This window comes from Xiphophorus hellerii, chromosome 20 (assembly GCF_003331165.1).
Source record: "Xiphophorus hellerii strain 12219 chromosome 20, Xiphophorus_hellerii-4.1, whole genome shotgun sequence".
Classification (NCBI taxonomy): domain Eukaryota; kingdom Metazoa; phylum Chordata; class Actinopteri; order Cyprinodontiformes; family Poeciliidae; genus Xiphophorus; species Xiphophorus hellerii.
In genome coordinates, this window is record NC_045691.1 from 31286097 (window position 1) to 31301728 (window position 15632).

The following is a 15632-nucleotide window of genomic DNA, read 5'->3' on the forward strand; positions in this document are numbered from 1 at the left end:
TCCAGGTTACATTTTGGTCACGTGATCTGACCGGGGCACCTTTTACCAAATGTTTGCTCTGTCCTTTCAATGGCTTCTGTCAAACTGCAATCAGCACTTCTTTGTTAAAAACCACAGTTTCCTCCAAATAATTATGCACCACTTTGAGTTGGTCTTTCAATCATAAGTGGAGTTTGTAACATGACAAAAAGGCATATAAAGAGTTTTTCAAATCAGTATTTTTTTTGTTGTTGCAGTGTGTGACTAACCCTCGACTTTTAGCTCAATACCTTCTCATAGTATTTGAGGTCGTACTCTAGGATGACTCCGTTGGGCTGGTCGGGTTCATGCCACATCAGAGTCACGCTGTTCTGACTGGCGTTCTCCTGGCGGATGGATAACACTTCCGAGGGAGCTGCAGAGCAAACAGGACAGATCAGGACGCACGAAAAGTCCGAAAAACAGTGTTTACCGCGATACAACACAGACCTCCTTCTGGGATCACGTTAATGCTCCGCTGGGCAGAACATGAAACTTATCTCAGTGACAGCCAGTTCAAACCAGTACAAAACGTAATGTTTGTTAGATACCTGTCTGAATCTGAAACCCTCATCAGCAGCAGAATATTGTCTCTCTTCAAGAAGAGCTAGAGAATGGACATTAATTATTCATGTAGATGTTTTCGAACCCCTGAAGGTTTGGACTGGGACGTGGTTTTCTTCAACAGATGAAGATAAATGGTTTCAATTCTCATTAGTTTGAATGTAAATCGTTTTTAAAGCAATTGAAAATGTAAACAAAGTCTGAGTGTGATTATTTACATTCTAATAATTGCTGGGAGGAAACTAAAAATGTCACATTTCACATTTTTGAAACACAAAAGCACTCCTCTGCTGTGTAGGATTATGCAAGGAACACAACAATATTTATAAAACTGCTCTGGTTAAGGAGAAGTAGAGAATACAGGACGCGCTAAAAGTTAGATGGGCGTTCATATCTGCAACCTTCGCCCTTCTTTTTCTGTCATTCACTCTGTTTTCGTATAGGGCCCAAAGCAACAACTTTTTGTTCAGCTTAAAGCTAGCTTCAGGTTAGCTTAAGGCCAGTATAAGGCTAGCTTAAGGTTAACTTAAGACTAGCTTAAATCTAGCTTAAGGTTAGCTTCTGGCTAGGTCTGAGTACATGGTCAAGTTTTATGACTCTGTCCCAAAGTGGCAGACTCACCTGAGTCTGGATATCATTCATTCTTCTGATTTGATCCCCATTGTCTCATTAAGTACTGTATGTATTCCTTTTGTCTTTTCCATCAGTAGCTAGATTGCATCTCGGTAGTTAGAGAAAGGTTAATGTACAGGATAATTCAGCTGTAAAGTTAGGCTATCATATTTACAAATTCTCAGACTTAATTGGAAATAAGCGTTCTAGTGACCATTCCTTGTTGTGGTAAGGGTTCGGAGATTATTCCTTCACGAGAAACTGAGTTCCAGAGATAATGGATGGTGCGCCGATTCAAATAAAGAAACTTTAACTTCACTAACAATTTCATTTATAATAAATTATTAATCTTAAATATTAAAAAAGTACATAAGCCAAATTTTACCCTTACTTGAGTCATTTTATTAGGAAGTATTGCTACTCTTACTCGAGTAATATCTGGATTCTCTACACACAGTGAGTAACTTCACTAAATGAAAAACAATGCTTTAACCAAAAATTCACCAGACACAGACACACACCTGCAGGTTTTGTTAAAGTTGTATAAGTTTTTTAATTGAAAAAAACTGATTTGGAAAAAAAAATATTTTGCCTGATTTTGTTATTTTTTTGTTACTTATATGAATTATTGTCATTTTGTTCCCTAGAATAGCTAAAGTTCCCACTTAACTTTACATTTTGGTCCATCTGATGATGTATTTTTAAATATTAAACGATTCATAATTTGATCAGTTACTCAGTACTTCTGTAGACTTTTTACCAAATAAATGTTTTTACTAATGTAATTTCTTGGACAGCTACTTTTTACTTTTACATGAGTAAAAATATGTTGAAGTTGTTCTTCTCTTAATTGAGTCCAACCTTTGGGTACTCTGCCCACCTCTGCTCAATATTTGAGGTTAACTCCAAAGTGTTTGTGTGATTCCATATGTTTGCGTCAGGAACCCTACCTGCCTGGTTTGTTGTGATGTTGACCACAGTATACGGTGAAGCCTCGTTGCTCAGGTGTGTCACAGCATTCGTGGCCAGGATGCGGAAGGAGTAGTTGGTGTGGGCCACCAGGTTGAGCACCGTCACCCGGGACTCCGTCAGACCGCTCTGGCGTGGAATGAATCGAACCGCGGCGCTGCCGGAGCGCTCCACGATGCCCCCACCACCCAGCCCGATGCTGGCCCCGCCGCCCACCTTCCCCCCACTGCTGCCTCCGGGGGAAGCTGTGCAGTCCTCACAGGGCCCATCTCCTGAGCACCTCTGGCACAGTATGCTGTACTGCAGGTCGCTGCGTCCCCCGGTGTCCAGCGGCCGATCCCACTCTAAGACCACAGACGTCCCGTTGACTGAGGAGATGACGTTCACTGGAGCGGATGGAGGGCCTGGAGAAAGAAAGAGAGATTTACCGAAGGTTCAGCCTGAGGTTTCCTCCTGGTGACCTGAGGGAGAGTGAAGTGTGATTAGTCTTTTTAATTTTTGATATATCTGAAATAATGCCAAACTGATTTTCTGTTTTATCCACAGTCTCCTCTCAAGATGTAAAACTCATTTTCTCCTTTTGCTTTACGCTGCTGTCGTTTTAGTTTTAGGCAGTTATGAAACACGGTGGGGAAACTTGAAACTGCTGCTCCAGCAAGTTACTCACCAGGTTGTTGCTAGGTAACCAAAGAGCGAGTGAATCCGTTGATGCCACCAACCTTGCTTAGCTGACTGTGAGAGTTTAAGCAGCTAAGGCCTTCCCTCTGCCTACATCCCCCAGAATGCTGTGCAGTTCTATATTGGAGTTCAGTGAAGTAAACGAAAATTCTGTCATTGATGTTGATCACCTGTCTATTACAATATTTGTTGCTACTGATTTGTTGCCCAGCCCTAGTGAAAAGTATTTGCCCCTCTGTAGATTTCTTTGGTTTTTATGGGATCCTTCAATTCATACTAATTTTATGATCAGACAAACCTGAGAAAATAAACATATAAAAAGGATAGTTTTGACACTCTTAGTAGTAACTATTTCTCAGTCAGTCTTTCTTTTTCCTGTGAGCTTTCTTCATCTTTTCAGAATTGATATTTAATCTACTTGTTTTACTTTTTTCTTGACTTGAACATTTTAGTCATTTTATTGTGTGTCTTTAGTGGTTAAACGTCTGTCTTTGTGTATTTGACCTCTGTAATGCCACTTGTGTTGCACTTGACTAAAGGATCTATAAATAAAGTTTGATTGATTGCATAATCAGACCATTGCTTGATTGGTGTAAATGTGCTTAATTCCAGTTATTTCAAGATGTAATAAAAGGGGGGTGGTTATATTTTCAGATTGATTTGGATATTTTCATCATTTGAAAACATTTCTTTTGTATTTACTCAGCTTACCTTCATTCGAAAATCAGATTTACAAATAGTCAAATCTGTGCAACAAAAAGCAAAAACAGAATCAATCTGTAAGGGTTTGATACTTTTTTCACAACTCTGTAGATTAAGCACATTTACACATTCCACATCTGTTTTGATAGTATGCACGTGTTTCACCCAGTCCGGCTACATCTACAGGAGACTGCTGACGGGAAACTGATCGTATATTCAAATGTTGATTGGGAAAAAGTTTAGAGGCACCGCCCCGACACCTCGAGTCAGCTGTAGTTGTCATGCCAGGCCACTGGATGGTGCTGTGATTTTAGCATGTCACCGAATGAGCATGTGCTTTTAACCCTCAGTTTCCACCTCACTGTAAACAGTAACCGGTCTCCCATGAATGAAATGCTGCTGTAACATATATTCCCTACTCGAAGTTGTGTTAAACTCAACAGGTTAAGTACAATGTCTGCCGCCATTGTTTTTGTTTTCTTCCTGTGTGTGCTTAGAACAAACCCTATAGCCGTGCATTCTGCGCTTGTGCGCTTTTCACACTTTTGAAGTTCTCTGCACCTCCGCAGAAAAGTTTCACTCTGAAACCTGGTTTCAAAAAGTGCCGGTGTGACAGACTCCAATCCGGTCACCGGTGTAAACGAGCCGCTGTTGAAGAGCAGTATTGTGGTGTACAGTGTGTGTGTGTGTGTGTGTCCTTACGAGAGCAGGGTGCTGCTGGTGGGTCATCTGCCGCCCTGTAGTAGTTGGAGTCACAGGGGCAGGAGACGGCGGCTCTGGTCTCTGAGTGGCTGTGTTGGGGACATTTCCCACACGGGCCGTCGCCTGCCACCGGCTTATAGAAACCCACCTCACAGGCTGCACAGGGACAGAGAAAACAGCCAGATGCACATGAATCCAATGTTTGTATTAGCACATCAACTAAGTCAAACAATACTGTTAAACCTAACTCCAAACCATCCATCTGAAGATATATGGCCCTCTGCGCCCAGCCACTGAGTGTAATGTGTAATTACCGGCTTGTAACGGCAGAAACTTCACAGCAGAGATGAAAGCCATTCTTGCCTCTGCTCAGATTTGGGCTGAAAATATCCTGAACTGTTGATGCTCCCAGTGAGACCATCAGAATCCAGCCCAAGCTTCGACGCTCTTCAGCTTCTCTGATACATATTCACTTTTAACTCTGCACTTATTAATAATGGAGGGCTTGCTGATAAATATATTCTCTTTCCAGGCAGCTAATAGGCTTTTGCATTGGTAAATGGGGCAGATGTGGAGCTGCTTACACAGAAAAACAGCAGCAGTAGACAACTTTATCAGCTCGCTCTCTCCCTCACCAGCTAATTTATGCTCCCCCTTAAATTCATGTGCTGTCTTACAGACAGGGTACCGGCCTCCTTGCTGTCTTGTGAAGTTTATAGACGGCAGCCTTAGCTGTTTGGGTTTAAAGTGAGAAAAAGGAACTACAAAATCGGATGACCAAGATTTAAGCTCATTCAGTTCAGTTTATTTATGCAGCACCAATTGACAGCAAAATAACAACAAATGAATCTAGTTTGAACATAAAAATACATTTAAACATTACCAACTCAATACGGTTAGTAACAAATACAGACTCGGCATCAACCGCATACATTTTGATTTTATCTTTATTAAACAAGGGAAGTTCATCTTAATATTCAAATAATTTTCTGCCTGCCTGAAGAAACCCAGATGTTTGCATTGAGTCCGTTGACTTGAATGAGTTTAAAGCAACAGTGGCTTCATGCAGAAAACCTGCATGCTAGCACGGATGTAGCAACAGTGGGAAGGAAAACTCCCCCTATCACAGTGAGAAACACTCAACAAAACTTTGGTCGTTGTGAGCTGTAATCTGCTACAGCCAACTGGAGTTTTAAGGCTGTTTTCACACCTGGCAATCCGGTAAACTCGGTTTAATTACGGACAAAGTCTCAACATTTGTTACACTTATAGTCATTTTCAGTTGCTTTCACACTGAACTGTGTCAAACAAAGAAAACCCTTTGAAATCCCTGTTCCCCTCCTCGCCTGTGGTGGCGCTACGCCACCAACCAATGAAGGAAACGACATAAAAACCTCTGAAGAAGACACAGCACAACTTCCTTCTTCCTAAAATGCAAACAGAAATGGAGTAGTGTCAGATTACAGTGGCTGTAGGGTTTCTCTTTGTCTTTGGAAAAACACCATGAGCGATTTCTTCTTCTTCTTGTGTGTTTGTTTTGGTTGTATTTACCCAGAATGCCCTTTTCTTTAGTTTGTTAGCTTTTGGAGCGCTCTCCGGTCCACTAGGCTCTCACACTTGCATTTAAATTGCATTCACTTTCAAATAAACCGAGACACTAGGTTTGTAGGTGGACCAGAGTTCGCATTTTTGGTCGTCATCAGAGTTCAATCGCCCATCGTCATCTCCCCAAAACGAACTGGACTTTGTAGGCTAGCAAATTTGAGTTAAATTAAAGTGGACTAAACAAGGAGCAACAAACTAAGAACTCAAAAGCACTGGCCCAGGAGAACATCCTATGTTAGAAAAAAAAAATCTGAGTTGACTGCAAAATTAGTGCCTTGAGAGTCTATTTAGGAGATTAATGCAGCTTAATAAAAAAGCCCTGTGCCAGTAGTAAAATCTATAGAATGACAGAGTCCACACAGTTATTCCCACCACTAGCTCTGCTAATTGCTCTTAGTCTGAGACAGAGCCAGGATTAAACACAGAAAGACAGAGACAGGTGTATCATCTGTAGGACAAGTACATGAAGTTAATGGCAGCAGTAGCTTAGCCGACGGCCAGGCCAGATGTAGCTTCTAGGAAGAGTAGCTGAGAGAGAACGTGAAGTTGATTACAGGTAAAACAGCAGATAATACAAAATTGTTGCGTTGCTTGAGCTTTTAGCTGAGTAAGGAAAAGTGATCAGCATGTTCCCCAGCAGCCTAGGACTATAACGGTAACAACCAATGTACTTTATAATTGTTCAGCATGTTGTTGTGAATTGGCGCAACGAACAAAAACTGAATTGCATAAAATTAGCCTTCTTCTTGACATTTAAGAACTTCTTTCTGTTTCTCTAATACATAAAACCACAATAATATACATCCAAGGCGATTGGATTATCAAACATGGAGAAAGTTCAATGGTGTGAAAACTCTTGCAATCCCCTATAATTTATGTACATTTACGTGTTAAAACATCTCACCCGCTAAAAGTGCAACGTAACGTTTCTGTCAGCATGAGCAGAACTACAACCGGCAGCAAAAAAATAATAAAAAATCCCAGCGGCTTGTGCTAATAATAAGCGCAAATAATACTGCTGACAGTTTTGACTGGCATGTGAAAATGAATTTAAAATAAGATATCAAAGACAAACTTCATATCACTGGAGAATCAGCCCGGCTTCTACTCCAGGGCCGGTGTTTTATTTGCGCTCCTGCTTTAATACAGCTGATGACTCAAACAGCTGAATTCCCTCATCATCATGTCAAGAGGTAATGAACCAATCATTTGATTAATTTGAGGCAGGGAAACGACTAAAACATGCACAATCTTGGCCCATGTGAGATGCCATTAGGCACGTCATGGTCTGAGGTATTTATACAAGCCACCTACCAGCCAACCTACCTAATGCAGGCTGCATTAAACAACCTACCTACCTACCTTCCTCTTTACCTTCCTACCTACCAACCTACATTTGTGCTGATATTAAAAACAATTCTAGGTCAGATATCAGTGGCAACGTGGCTGATGCATAAGGGCAGATCTATTCAATAAATTCTATGCTAATTGCACTGACTGAAAAAATTAGTTATTTTTACATGTTTGACTAAGCTTGTGAAGCTATTGGTGTACAGAATCAGCCCTTCCTAATTCATGTGGTGTTTCACTACTTAAACATTATCCATGAATATGTCATATAAGTTATGTTGAACACATATAAAAAACCATGTTTGAAAGCATGCAATTCTGTCCCGCTTGAGCAATAAAATCAAGGAGCGAGCTTTAACTGTACACCGCCAGCAACAGAGTCGTCACTGGCATTAGCACCGTCCACAGGACTTCTCAGAGTCTGAATGAGGTACTGTAGATTGTATAATTATTCACTGGTAAATAAAGCAACTGGCTGACATTTACGTCGATGTACACATACCATACAAGTAGATAATTGGACTTTGCAAAGACACAAACAAAAGAAATGTCAGCAAAATATCTGCAACTTATAAACCAAAAGTCTTTTCTACAAGTAGAAAGAGACTTTTCACTTGGCGTCATACAAATGATAGCATATGAAAAAGCTTTTGTTACTTAGGCACATGCTGCTCATTATTCAATTTTCATTACTTAGTTTTCACAATTCATGTGTCACAGTAATGTCCATTTCTGCCTGTCCTTTCAGCTATAGAAACAGGCTCCAATTAGGAGTGACTGGAGAACACAGAGGAACAGAGGAAGCAAATAAGAGCCAATTGTGTTTCAGTAATACTTGTCATTTTTACTTAAGTTATACATTCCCTGTTAAACTGATGAGAGATACAGTACATTATATGGAGCCATACTGCAGTGAGCTCATCATGTTCCACATCAAATTTTAGGTCACATCGGTGTTGAACACATTGAAGTATCATTACTTTTCAAACAACAAGTGTTCAATTTTACCTGTTTGTATTATATGTCTGCCTCAAAACTACAGTTAAAGATGCAAATGAGGCCTGCAGTGCTCCTGGCTGCCTAAAGAGGGCAGACCTGAGCCAGTGCCGGTCTGGAATAAAGATGCTCATTAAAAACCTGAACGTTTGTGGATGTCAAGACAATTTATAAGCTGTTTGAAAGTTTCCACATTCATTTACGTATTTACAAAAAGAATGTGGCCAAAAAGGTCATATATATATATATGGTGTTATTATTATTATTATTATTAGTCCTTTACCCAAAGTCTGAGCTGGAGTGTCAGAGCAGCTCGTTGCCGGAGCAACGTGCTGCTCTGACAGCTCATGGAATATTATGACATAGAACATTATGTCACTCATGATGTCACTGAATCCTTTGGTGACAAGGGGCAGAATTCGTGTGAGAGTCTTTTAAGATTTGTTTCTGACAGAGATCGCATCTGTGTTGCAAACTTTTGCAGAGTTTGTCTGTGGACTTTTGAACGCTCAAGCTTTTGCGAAACAAGACTAGCCGAAAACGATTGGAAAATGCTCCAACTTGAAAATAATCCAGGATCTTCCTCCCAGCAGGAAGAAGCCAAAGAGGCTGTTTTCAGCAGAGTCTTTTCTCTTACTGAAGAAGCAAATAATCGGTTCGAGGAGCAGGAGGATTTGATCCACCAGTTGAGACAAATGGAGAAGCAAATAGCAGACATGAAATGTAGCGAAGAAGATTACAAGTATCTCAAGAGCCAGAAATTCATTTATGGTAAGGTCAACGAACATTTAAAACGCAAGTTTCAAGTATTGAAAGAAAAACTGGAAGCTCAAACTACCCTGAGCGACAAATGCAGAAGGAAACAGGGAGAACTTGACAGTTTAATCCAAAGCAACCACGCTTTTGAAACAGTAGTTAGGGAGTTAACTTTGAAACTAAGGAATCCCAAAGAACTGAAAGAAGAGTACCAGGCAGCGCAAGACAAGAAAGCAATCTTGAGACAAGAAAACATGCGTTTGGACATCCAGATTCAGGAGATCAGGAAACAGTTATCAATGCAAAGCCAGCTGGAAAAAGACTGCAACGAAGCCGAGGAGTATAACAGCAGCTTAGAAATGACCAACATGATTATGGAGAGACAGCTCAAAGAGTTAGAGGACAAACTTTGGGAAAAACAAACTAAATTCATGGGTGGCTACACCAAAAAACTCCAGTCCAAAATCACCCATCTCCAAAAAGAGTACAAGGCTGAACAGTACTGGTCTGACAAACTGACGGATATCAGAAATCATTGGACCGAGATTAAACAGAACAACAGCAAACTTCAGGAGGAACATGACGAGCTCAAAGATCAGGTTTGGAAAATTAGGAGGTACAAGTACAGGAGCAGTGAAATTAATTCACTCATTCAGGCTAAAGAAGAAGAAAATGCCTCTTTATGCCTGGAAAATGAGAAGCTTAGAAAGGAACTACAAGATTTAAAAGCACCGAGGACAAACTGGAAGGATCCAGCGACAACTTGCCGGAAGTGTTGATCTGTCCGACAATGACCGAGGAATGCAAGAGTGATCATGCCGTTTCCCCCCCGCCTGTTCCACCAGAGGAGGAGGCAGAAACCTCCACCAGCCAGGGAGGGCAAGTTACTGACAGCAAGGTTCACCAGTATCTGTCGCTGTCAGAGACACAACCCCACAGTCTGAGAGAAGATCCCGGATTTGTAGTTTCAACAGACGTCAACGCGTCCTCAGCCATCCACCGTGTGGATGAGACAATAATCACTGTGGATCAGGAGTGGCCCAGCACACATGAAAGTGAAGCACAGCTTTCCGAGCAAAAGGGGTTTTGGGGAAACGTGTCACTTTACAACATATTTTTTGTCGTACCTAAAACCGTGTACAATAAATTTTTTGGCAGAAGACAAGAGCCTTCGCCTCTTGACCCCTAACTCACAGGTAAAAACACATGCACACACTGATACATAACTAACACACCTTCAAAATTATTTCACATCATGTATTCAGGCGGTCCAAACCTCAGCTGCAGAAGCTGGCTCTTGGGACGTGGAATGTCACCTCTCTGGTGGGGAAGGAGCCGGAGCTAGTGCTTGAGGTTGAGAGGTTCCGGCTAGAAATAGTCGATCTCACCTCGACGCATGGCTCTGGTTCTGGAACCAGTCTCCTTGAGAGGGGCTGGACATACTTCCACTCTGGAGTTGCCCATGGTGAAAGGTGCCGGGCAGGAGTGGGCATACTTGTTGCCCCCCATCTCGGCGCCTGTAAGTTGGGTTTACCCCAGTGAACAAGAGGGTAGCCTCCCTCCTCCTACGGGTGGGGGGACGGATCCGGACTGTTGTTTGTGCTTACAGGCCGAACAACAGTTCAGATTACCCACCCTTTGTGGAGTACTTGGAGGGGGTACTGGAGAGTGCCTTCTCCGGGTCAGGGGGTTGTCCTGCCCCAAGTGGAGGAGTTCAAGTATCTCGGGATCTTGTTCACGAATGAGATCCCTGATACAAGCGGCTGAAATGGGTTTTCTCCGTAGGGTGTCTGGGCTCAGTCATCCGGGAGGGACTCAGAGTAGAGCCGCTGCTCCTTCACGTCGAGAGGAGCCAGATGAGGTGGCTCGGGCATCTGGTCAGGATGCCTCCTGGACGCCTCCCTGGTGAAGTGTCCCGGGCACGTCCCACCGGGAGGAGGCCCTGGGGAAGACCCAGGACACGCTGGAGGGACTATGTTTCTTGGCTGGCCTGATAACACCTTGGGATTCCCCCGGAAGAGCTGGAACAAGTGGCTGGGGAGAGGGAAGTCTGGGTCTCCCAACTTAAACTGCTACCCCTGCGACCTGATCCTGGATAAGTAGAAGAAAATGGATGGAAGGACGGATATAACATTCAGTTCATCAGTGAATCAAACCGCTTCACCAATCAACTGCACACAGCAAATCAACTAGACAAAGAATGACAGAAAAATCACACAAACATAAAAACATAAACATCTGCAGGTTTCCTCCGGGCACTCCGGTTTATACCCTAAAAACCCCATATCAGGTGATGGTATTTATATCTAAATTTTCCTAATAATATTCTTAATTAGCATTTTATATCATGATGACAAATGATAATTGCCCTACTTATCAGCAACCTGCAATTGGGACGGCAAGAAGAATCCCTTAGAAATAATCGTTTGAAAGTTTCAAAGTAAACTTTGGAAAGTTTATGTCATGAAGTATGGTGAAGAAGTGGTGAGGATGACGCTGAGGACCCAGGTTGGAGTGAAAGAATGATGTTTTTAATGATGATATGAATGCAAATCCAAAAAGTCCAAGCAGCACAGAATGAATGGAAGGCTAAGACTGAAAACTGGTAGCAACTGGAAAACAAGAGACATCTGACAACAGACTTGACACGACTAGACAAGACAAGGACCCGACAAGGAACAAGGAACACAGATGGGTGGAGCGCAGGAAGGCTCGGGCACCACACCGGGGAGAGAGTCACTGGAAGGCGACGAGGGACCACAGGGAAGAAGAGACTCTGAGGGAGCACAGTTAACCACAGGGAGGAGGAGGCAACGAGGAGTCACTGGGAGGCAATGAGGAGTCACTGGGAAACCTACTTACAGGGGCGGGCCAAGCCACCAGCCGTGCCGCCTGTCAGCCAGGTGCCAATCTGGAGGTCTGGAATCCCATGATCATGGGAAGAGTGGAGGCTGAAGGCGGTTTGGCAGCGGAGGAGTCCACAGCAGCGGCGAGAGGTGAAGGAGATGCTGGAGTAGGGGTGGTGGCAGTGGTGGAGCTAGACTTTTAAATTTGGGGGGGCCAAAGAGGGGGCAGGTGTATCTCAGGGGGGCCACACATGAGAAATATGTGTGTGTGTGTGCGTATATATGTATATATATGTACTTTAAATAAATCAGTCATGTACTATTTTTACCAGTCAAATTATAATCATATTAACATTAGGCTATTTAGCCGCATTTTTATGCGGTTTAGTTTAATTAGCTAAAATTAAAAATTTTGCTGATGTTTATATCTATGATGTAAAACCGTAAACCAGACTGCAAAAATAATTTACAAAGAATAGAATGCTGGTGTGATATTTTGGTTTCTTTTCTTTTTTAATAGTTAAATTTATAATGCCTTTCATATATCAAACTGAAATCTCAAAGGCATTAGCTAACGCCTACAGCCGACACCACAATCATTTATGAGAGGGATTGATTAAGTTATGTTTTTGGAATTGTTAAATTTTATGTCACCCATAGATTTTGTTAATTTACGGTGAATATATATATATATTATTATATATATATATATACATTTAACAGTATTTTATACATTATATATCATATATATAAATATATTGATAGATATATATAATATTAATATATATAAATATTAGTATAATATACTGTTAATACATATATATAATAACAAAAATAAAATAAAAAAATAATGTAATTCACTTCTTGTAAGTGATTCTGATTGACTACAGCTGTTGACTTCTCATGAGCCCATTTAAATAGGGCTCATTTGACCCAGTGATTAGACTCAGCCACAAAAGCTACAATGGGAAAGTCAAAGGAACTCAGTGTGGATCTGAAAAAGCGAATTATTGACTTGAACAAGTCAGGGAAGTCACTTGGAGCCATTTCAAAGCAGCTACAGGTCCCAAGAGCAACTGTGCAGACAATTATTCGCAAGTATAAAGTCCATGGAACAGTTGTGTCACTGCCACGATCAGGAAGAAAACGCAAGCTATCACATGCTGCCGAGAGGAGATTGGTCAGGATGGTCAAGAGTCAACCAAGAATCACCAAAAAGCAGGTCTGCAAGGATTTGGAAGCTGATGGAACACAGGTGTCAGTCTCCACAGTCAAGCGTGTTTTACATCACCATGGACTGAGAGGCTGCCGTGCAAGAAAGAAGCCCTTGCTACAGAAAAGGCACCTTAAGACTCGGCTGAAGTTTGCTGCTGATCACATGGACAAAGATAAAACCTTCTGGAGGAAAGTTCTGTGGTCAGACGAAACAAAAATTGAGCTGTTTGGCCACAACACCCAGCAATATGTTTGGAGGAGAAAAGGTGAGGCCTTTAATCCCAGGAACACCATGCCTACTGTCAAGCATGGTGGTGGTGGTAGTATTATGCTCTGGGGCTGTTTTGCTGCCAGTGGTACTGGTTCTTTGCAGAAAGTAAATGGGATAATGAAGAAGGAGGATTACCTCCAAATTCTGCAGGAAAACTTAAAACCATCAGCCCGAAGGTTGGGTCTTGGGCGCAGTTGGGTGTTCCAACAGGACAATGACCCAAAACACACATCAAAAGTGGTAAAGGAATGGCTAAACCAGGCTAGAATTAAGGTTTTAGAATGGCCTTCCCAAAGTCCTGACTTAAACCCCATTGAGAACATGTGGACAGTGCTAAAGAAACAGGTTCATGCAAGAAAACCATCACATTTAGCTGAACTGCACCAATTCTGTCAAGAAGAGTGGTCAAACATTCGACATGAAGCTTGCCAGGAGCTTGTGGATGGCTACCAAAAGCGCCTAGTTGCCGTGAAAATGGCCAAGGGACATGCAACCAAATACTAATGTTGCTGTATGTATATTTTTGACCCAGCAGATTTGGTGACATTTTCAGCAGACCCATAATAAATTTATGAAAGAACCAAACTTTATGACTGTTTTTTGTGACAAACAGGTATGTGTTCCAATCACTCTATCACAGAAAAATAAGAGTTGTAGAACTTATTGGAAACTCAAGACAGCCATGACATTACGTTTTTTACAAGTGTATGTAAACTTTTGACCACAACTGTATATATACAGTATATATATATAATATAAAAAAAATAAAAATATATAAATATATATATATATATATACATACACACATATATATATATATATATATATATATATATATAGAGAGAGAGAGAGAGAGCTGACTGGATAGCTCAATAGATAATAGATAAGGCATCAGTATATCACCCGAGAGGGCAGGGTTTGAATCCAGTCTGGGTCCTTAGGCAAGACCCTTCAAGCTACTGCCTACCTCATACCATGAGAGATACTAAGATGCATAACATGCCGGCTCAGACGTCGCCCGGCCAAACAAGGTCTGCGTCAGGTGTTGGGGAACAAATGGGCTACTGGAACAAGACGGAAATGGGCGAGAGATGAAAATGTGGATCTGTTGGAATGCTACTACTACTCAAGTAACCCTAATCAGAGAGGTTACATGCAAAGACTGGTGAAGGAATGGTTACTTCGACATCCCCAGTCAACACTAAGCGCTAAACAACTAGTATCTCAGTATCTGCAAACGGCAACTGCTATCACAACTTGAGATTGACGAGATACAACACAAATGCTACGGCAAAAAGGAGGAACCTGGATGTCAGAACTGTGGGGACTTAACTACAAGTCCCCACCCAGTCAGGGGATACACGGCCCCATTGAGCTGAACAGCCGCCTAAAGAGATACACAAGGGAGAATGAATCCAGAAGGATTCACCGACTCAACCAGCAATGCACAGTGGTTTCTCTACGAGAGGACCATAATAACCTCCCTGAGGTTATTATGTGACTCCTCGTCCCTGAGCAACCATCACTGTGACAGACATGATCCATACGTCTGCTACAAAGTGGGACTCACCCTGAATGGTTAACTGAAGGGCGGACAATCCTAATCCAGAAGGAGCTGGATCATCAGGCATCATTGTCGTAGTGAAAATGAAAAAAGTGAAAAAAACGGTACAGTATAAGGCGCTTGGTGGTAGATGAGATATGTCTGCACTAGATTTCTACTGCTAGATAAAGTATTTATCTTGAAATGCTAGTATTTTTCATATTAATTTAGAATTTCTGCTAAAATAATCCTAATAGATGGTCACACTTCAATTCCAGTTATATTTTTGACTGACTCACTGTCAGAGGATACGTTCTGAAAATGCATTCCTCATGTGATGGAATGCATCACATGACATTTGATGTCAAATTTTTCCTTACCAAAAAATATCTGGGAGATCAATCAAAAAAATAAATTATGAACAACAAAAACAACCAAAGTGAATGATTTTTCTTAATCTTATATTGTTATACTGATTGAATATGTTTTGTCATATTCATTTCAATGTTAAAGTGAATGTCCTTTTGCAGAATGATTTTCACAATATTATAACTCAACTTATTTTAATCTAAGGCTGCTGTTTTGTATCTCTTATCTGTCTATTTTTGTAGTCATTTTCACTTTTTATGTATTATTTGATCTATGGATGTTAGACTTATTAGTTTATGTTGAATGTTTTGATCCTAGGAAGAGCAGATGCAAGGAACTGCAACTAATGGGGATCCAGATAAAAGAAAGGAAGACATTTTTCCTTTGCAAAGCAGCAGAATGTTGTGAGTAACTCTCAAGTCATTAAAATGGCAAC

The 15632-nt window shown here is 41.4% G+C and overlaps 1 protein-coding gene across 4 annotated transcripts in view; it reads right to left on the reverse strand.

Moving 5' to 3' along the window:
• Positions 1 to 15632, reverse strand: part of epha8 (eph receptor A8) — a 135242-nt gene that overhangs the window by 25716 nt on the left and 93894 nt on the right. For all 4 annotated transcript variants that reach the window (XM_032549677.1, XM_032549675.1, XM_032549676.1 and 1 more), the window contains exons 7-9: positions 4246 to 4401; positions 2145 to 2567; positions 270 to 394 (exon numbers count right to left, since the gene is read on the reverse strand). In XM_032549677.1, coding sequence (XP_032405568.1) covers positions 270 to 394; positions 2145 to 2567; positions 4246 to 4401 — 704 coding nt within the window. The remainder of the gene's footprint in view (positions 1 to 269; positions 395 to 2144; positions 2568 to 4245; positions 4402 to 15632) is intronic.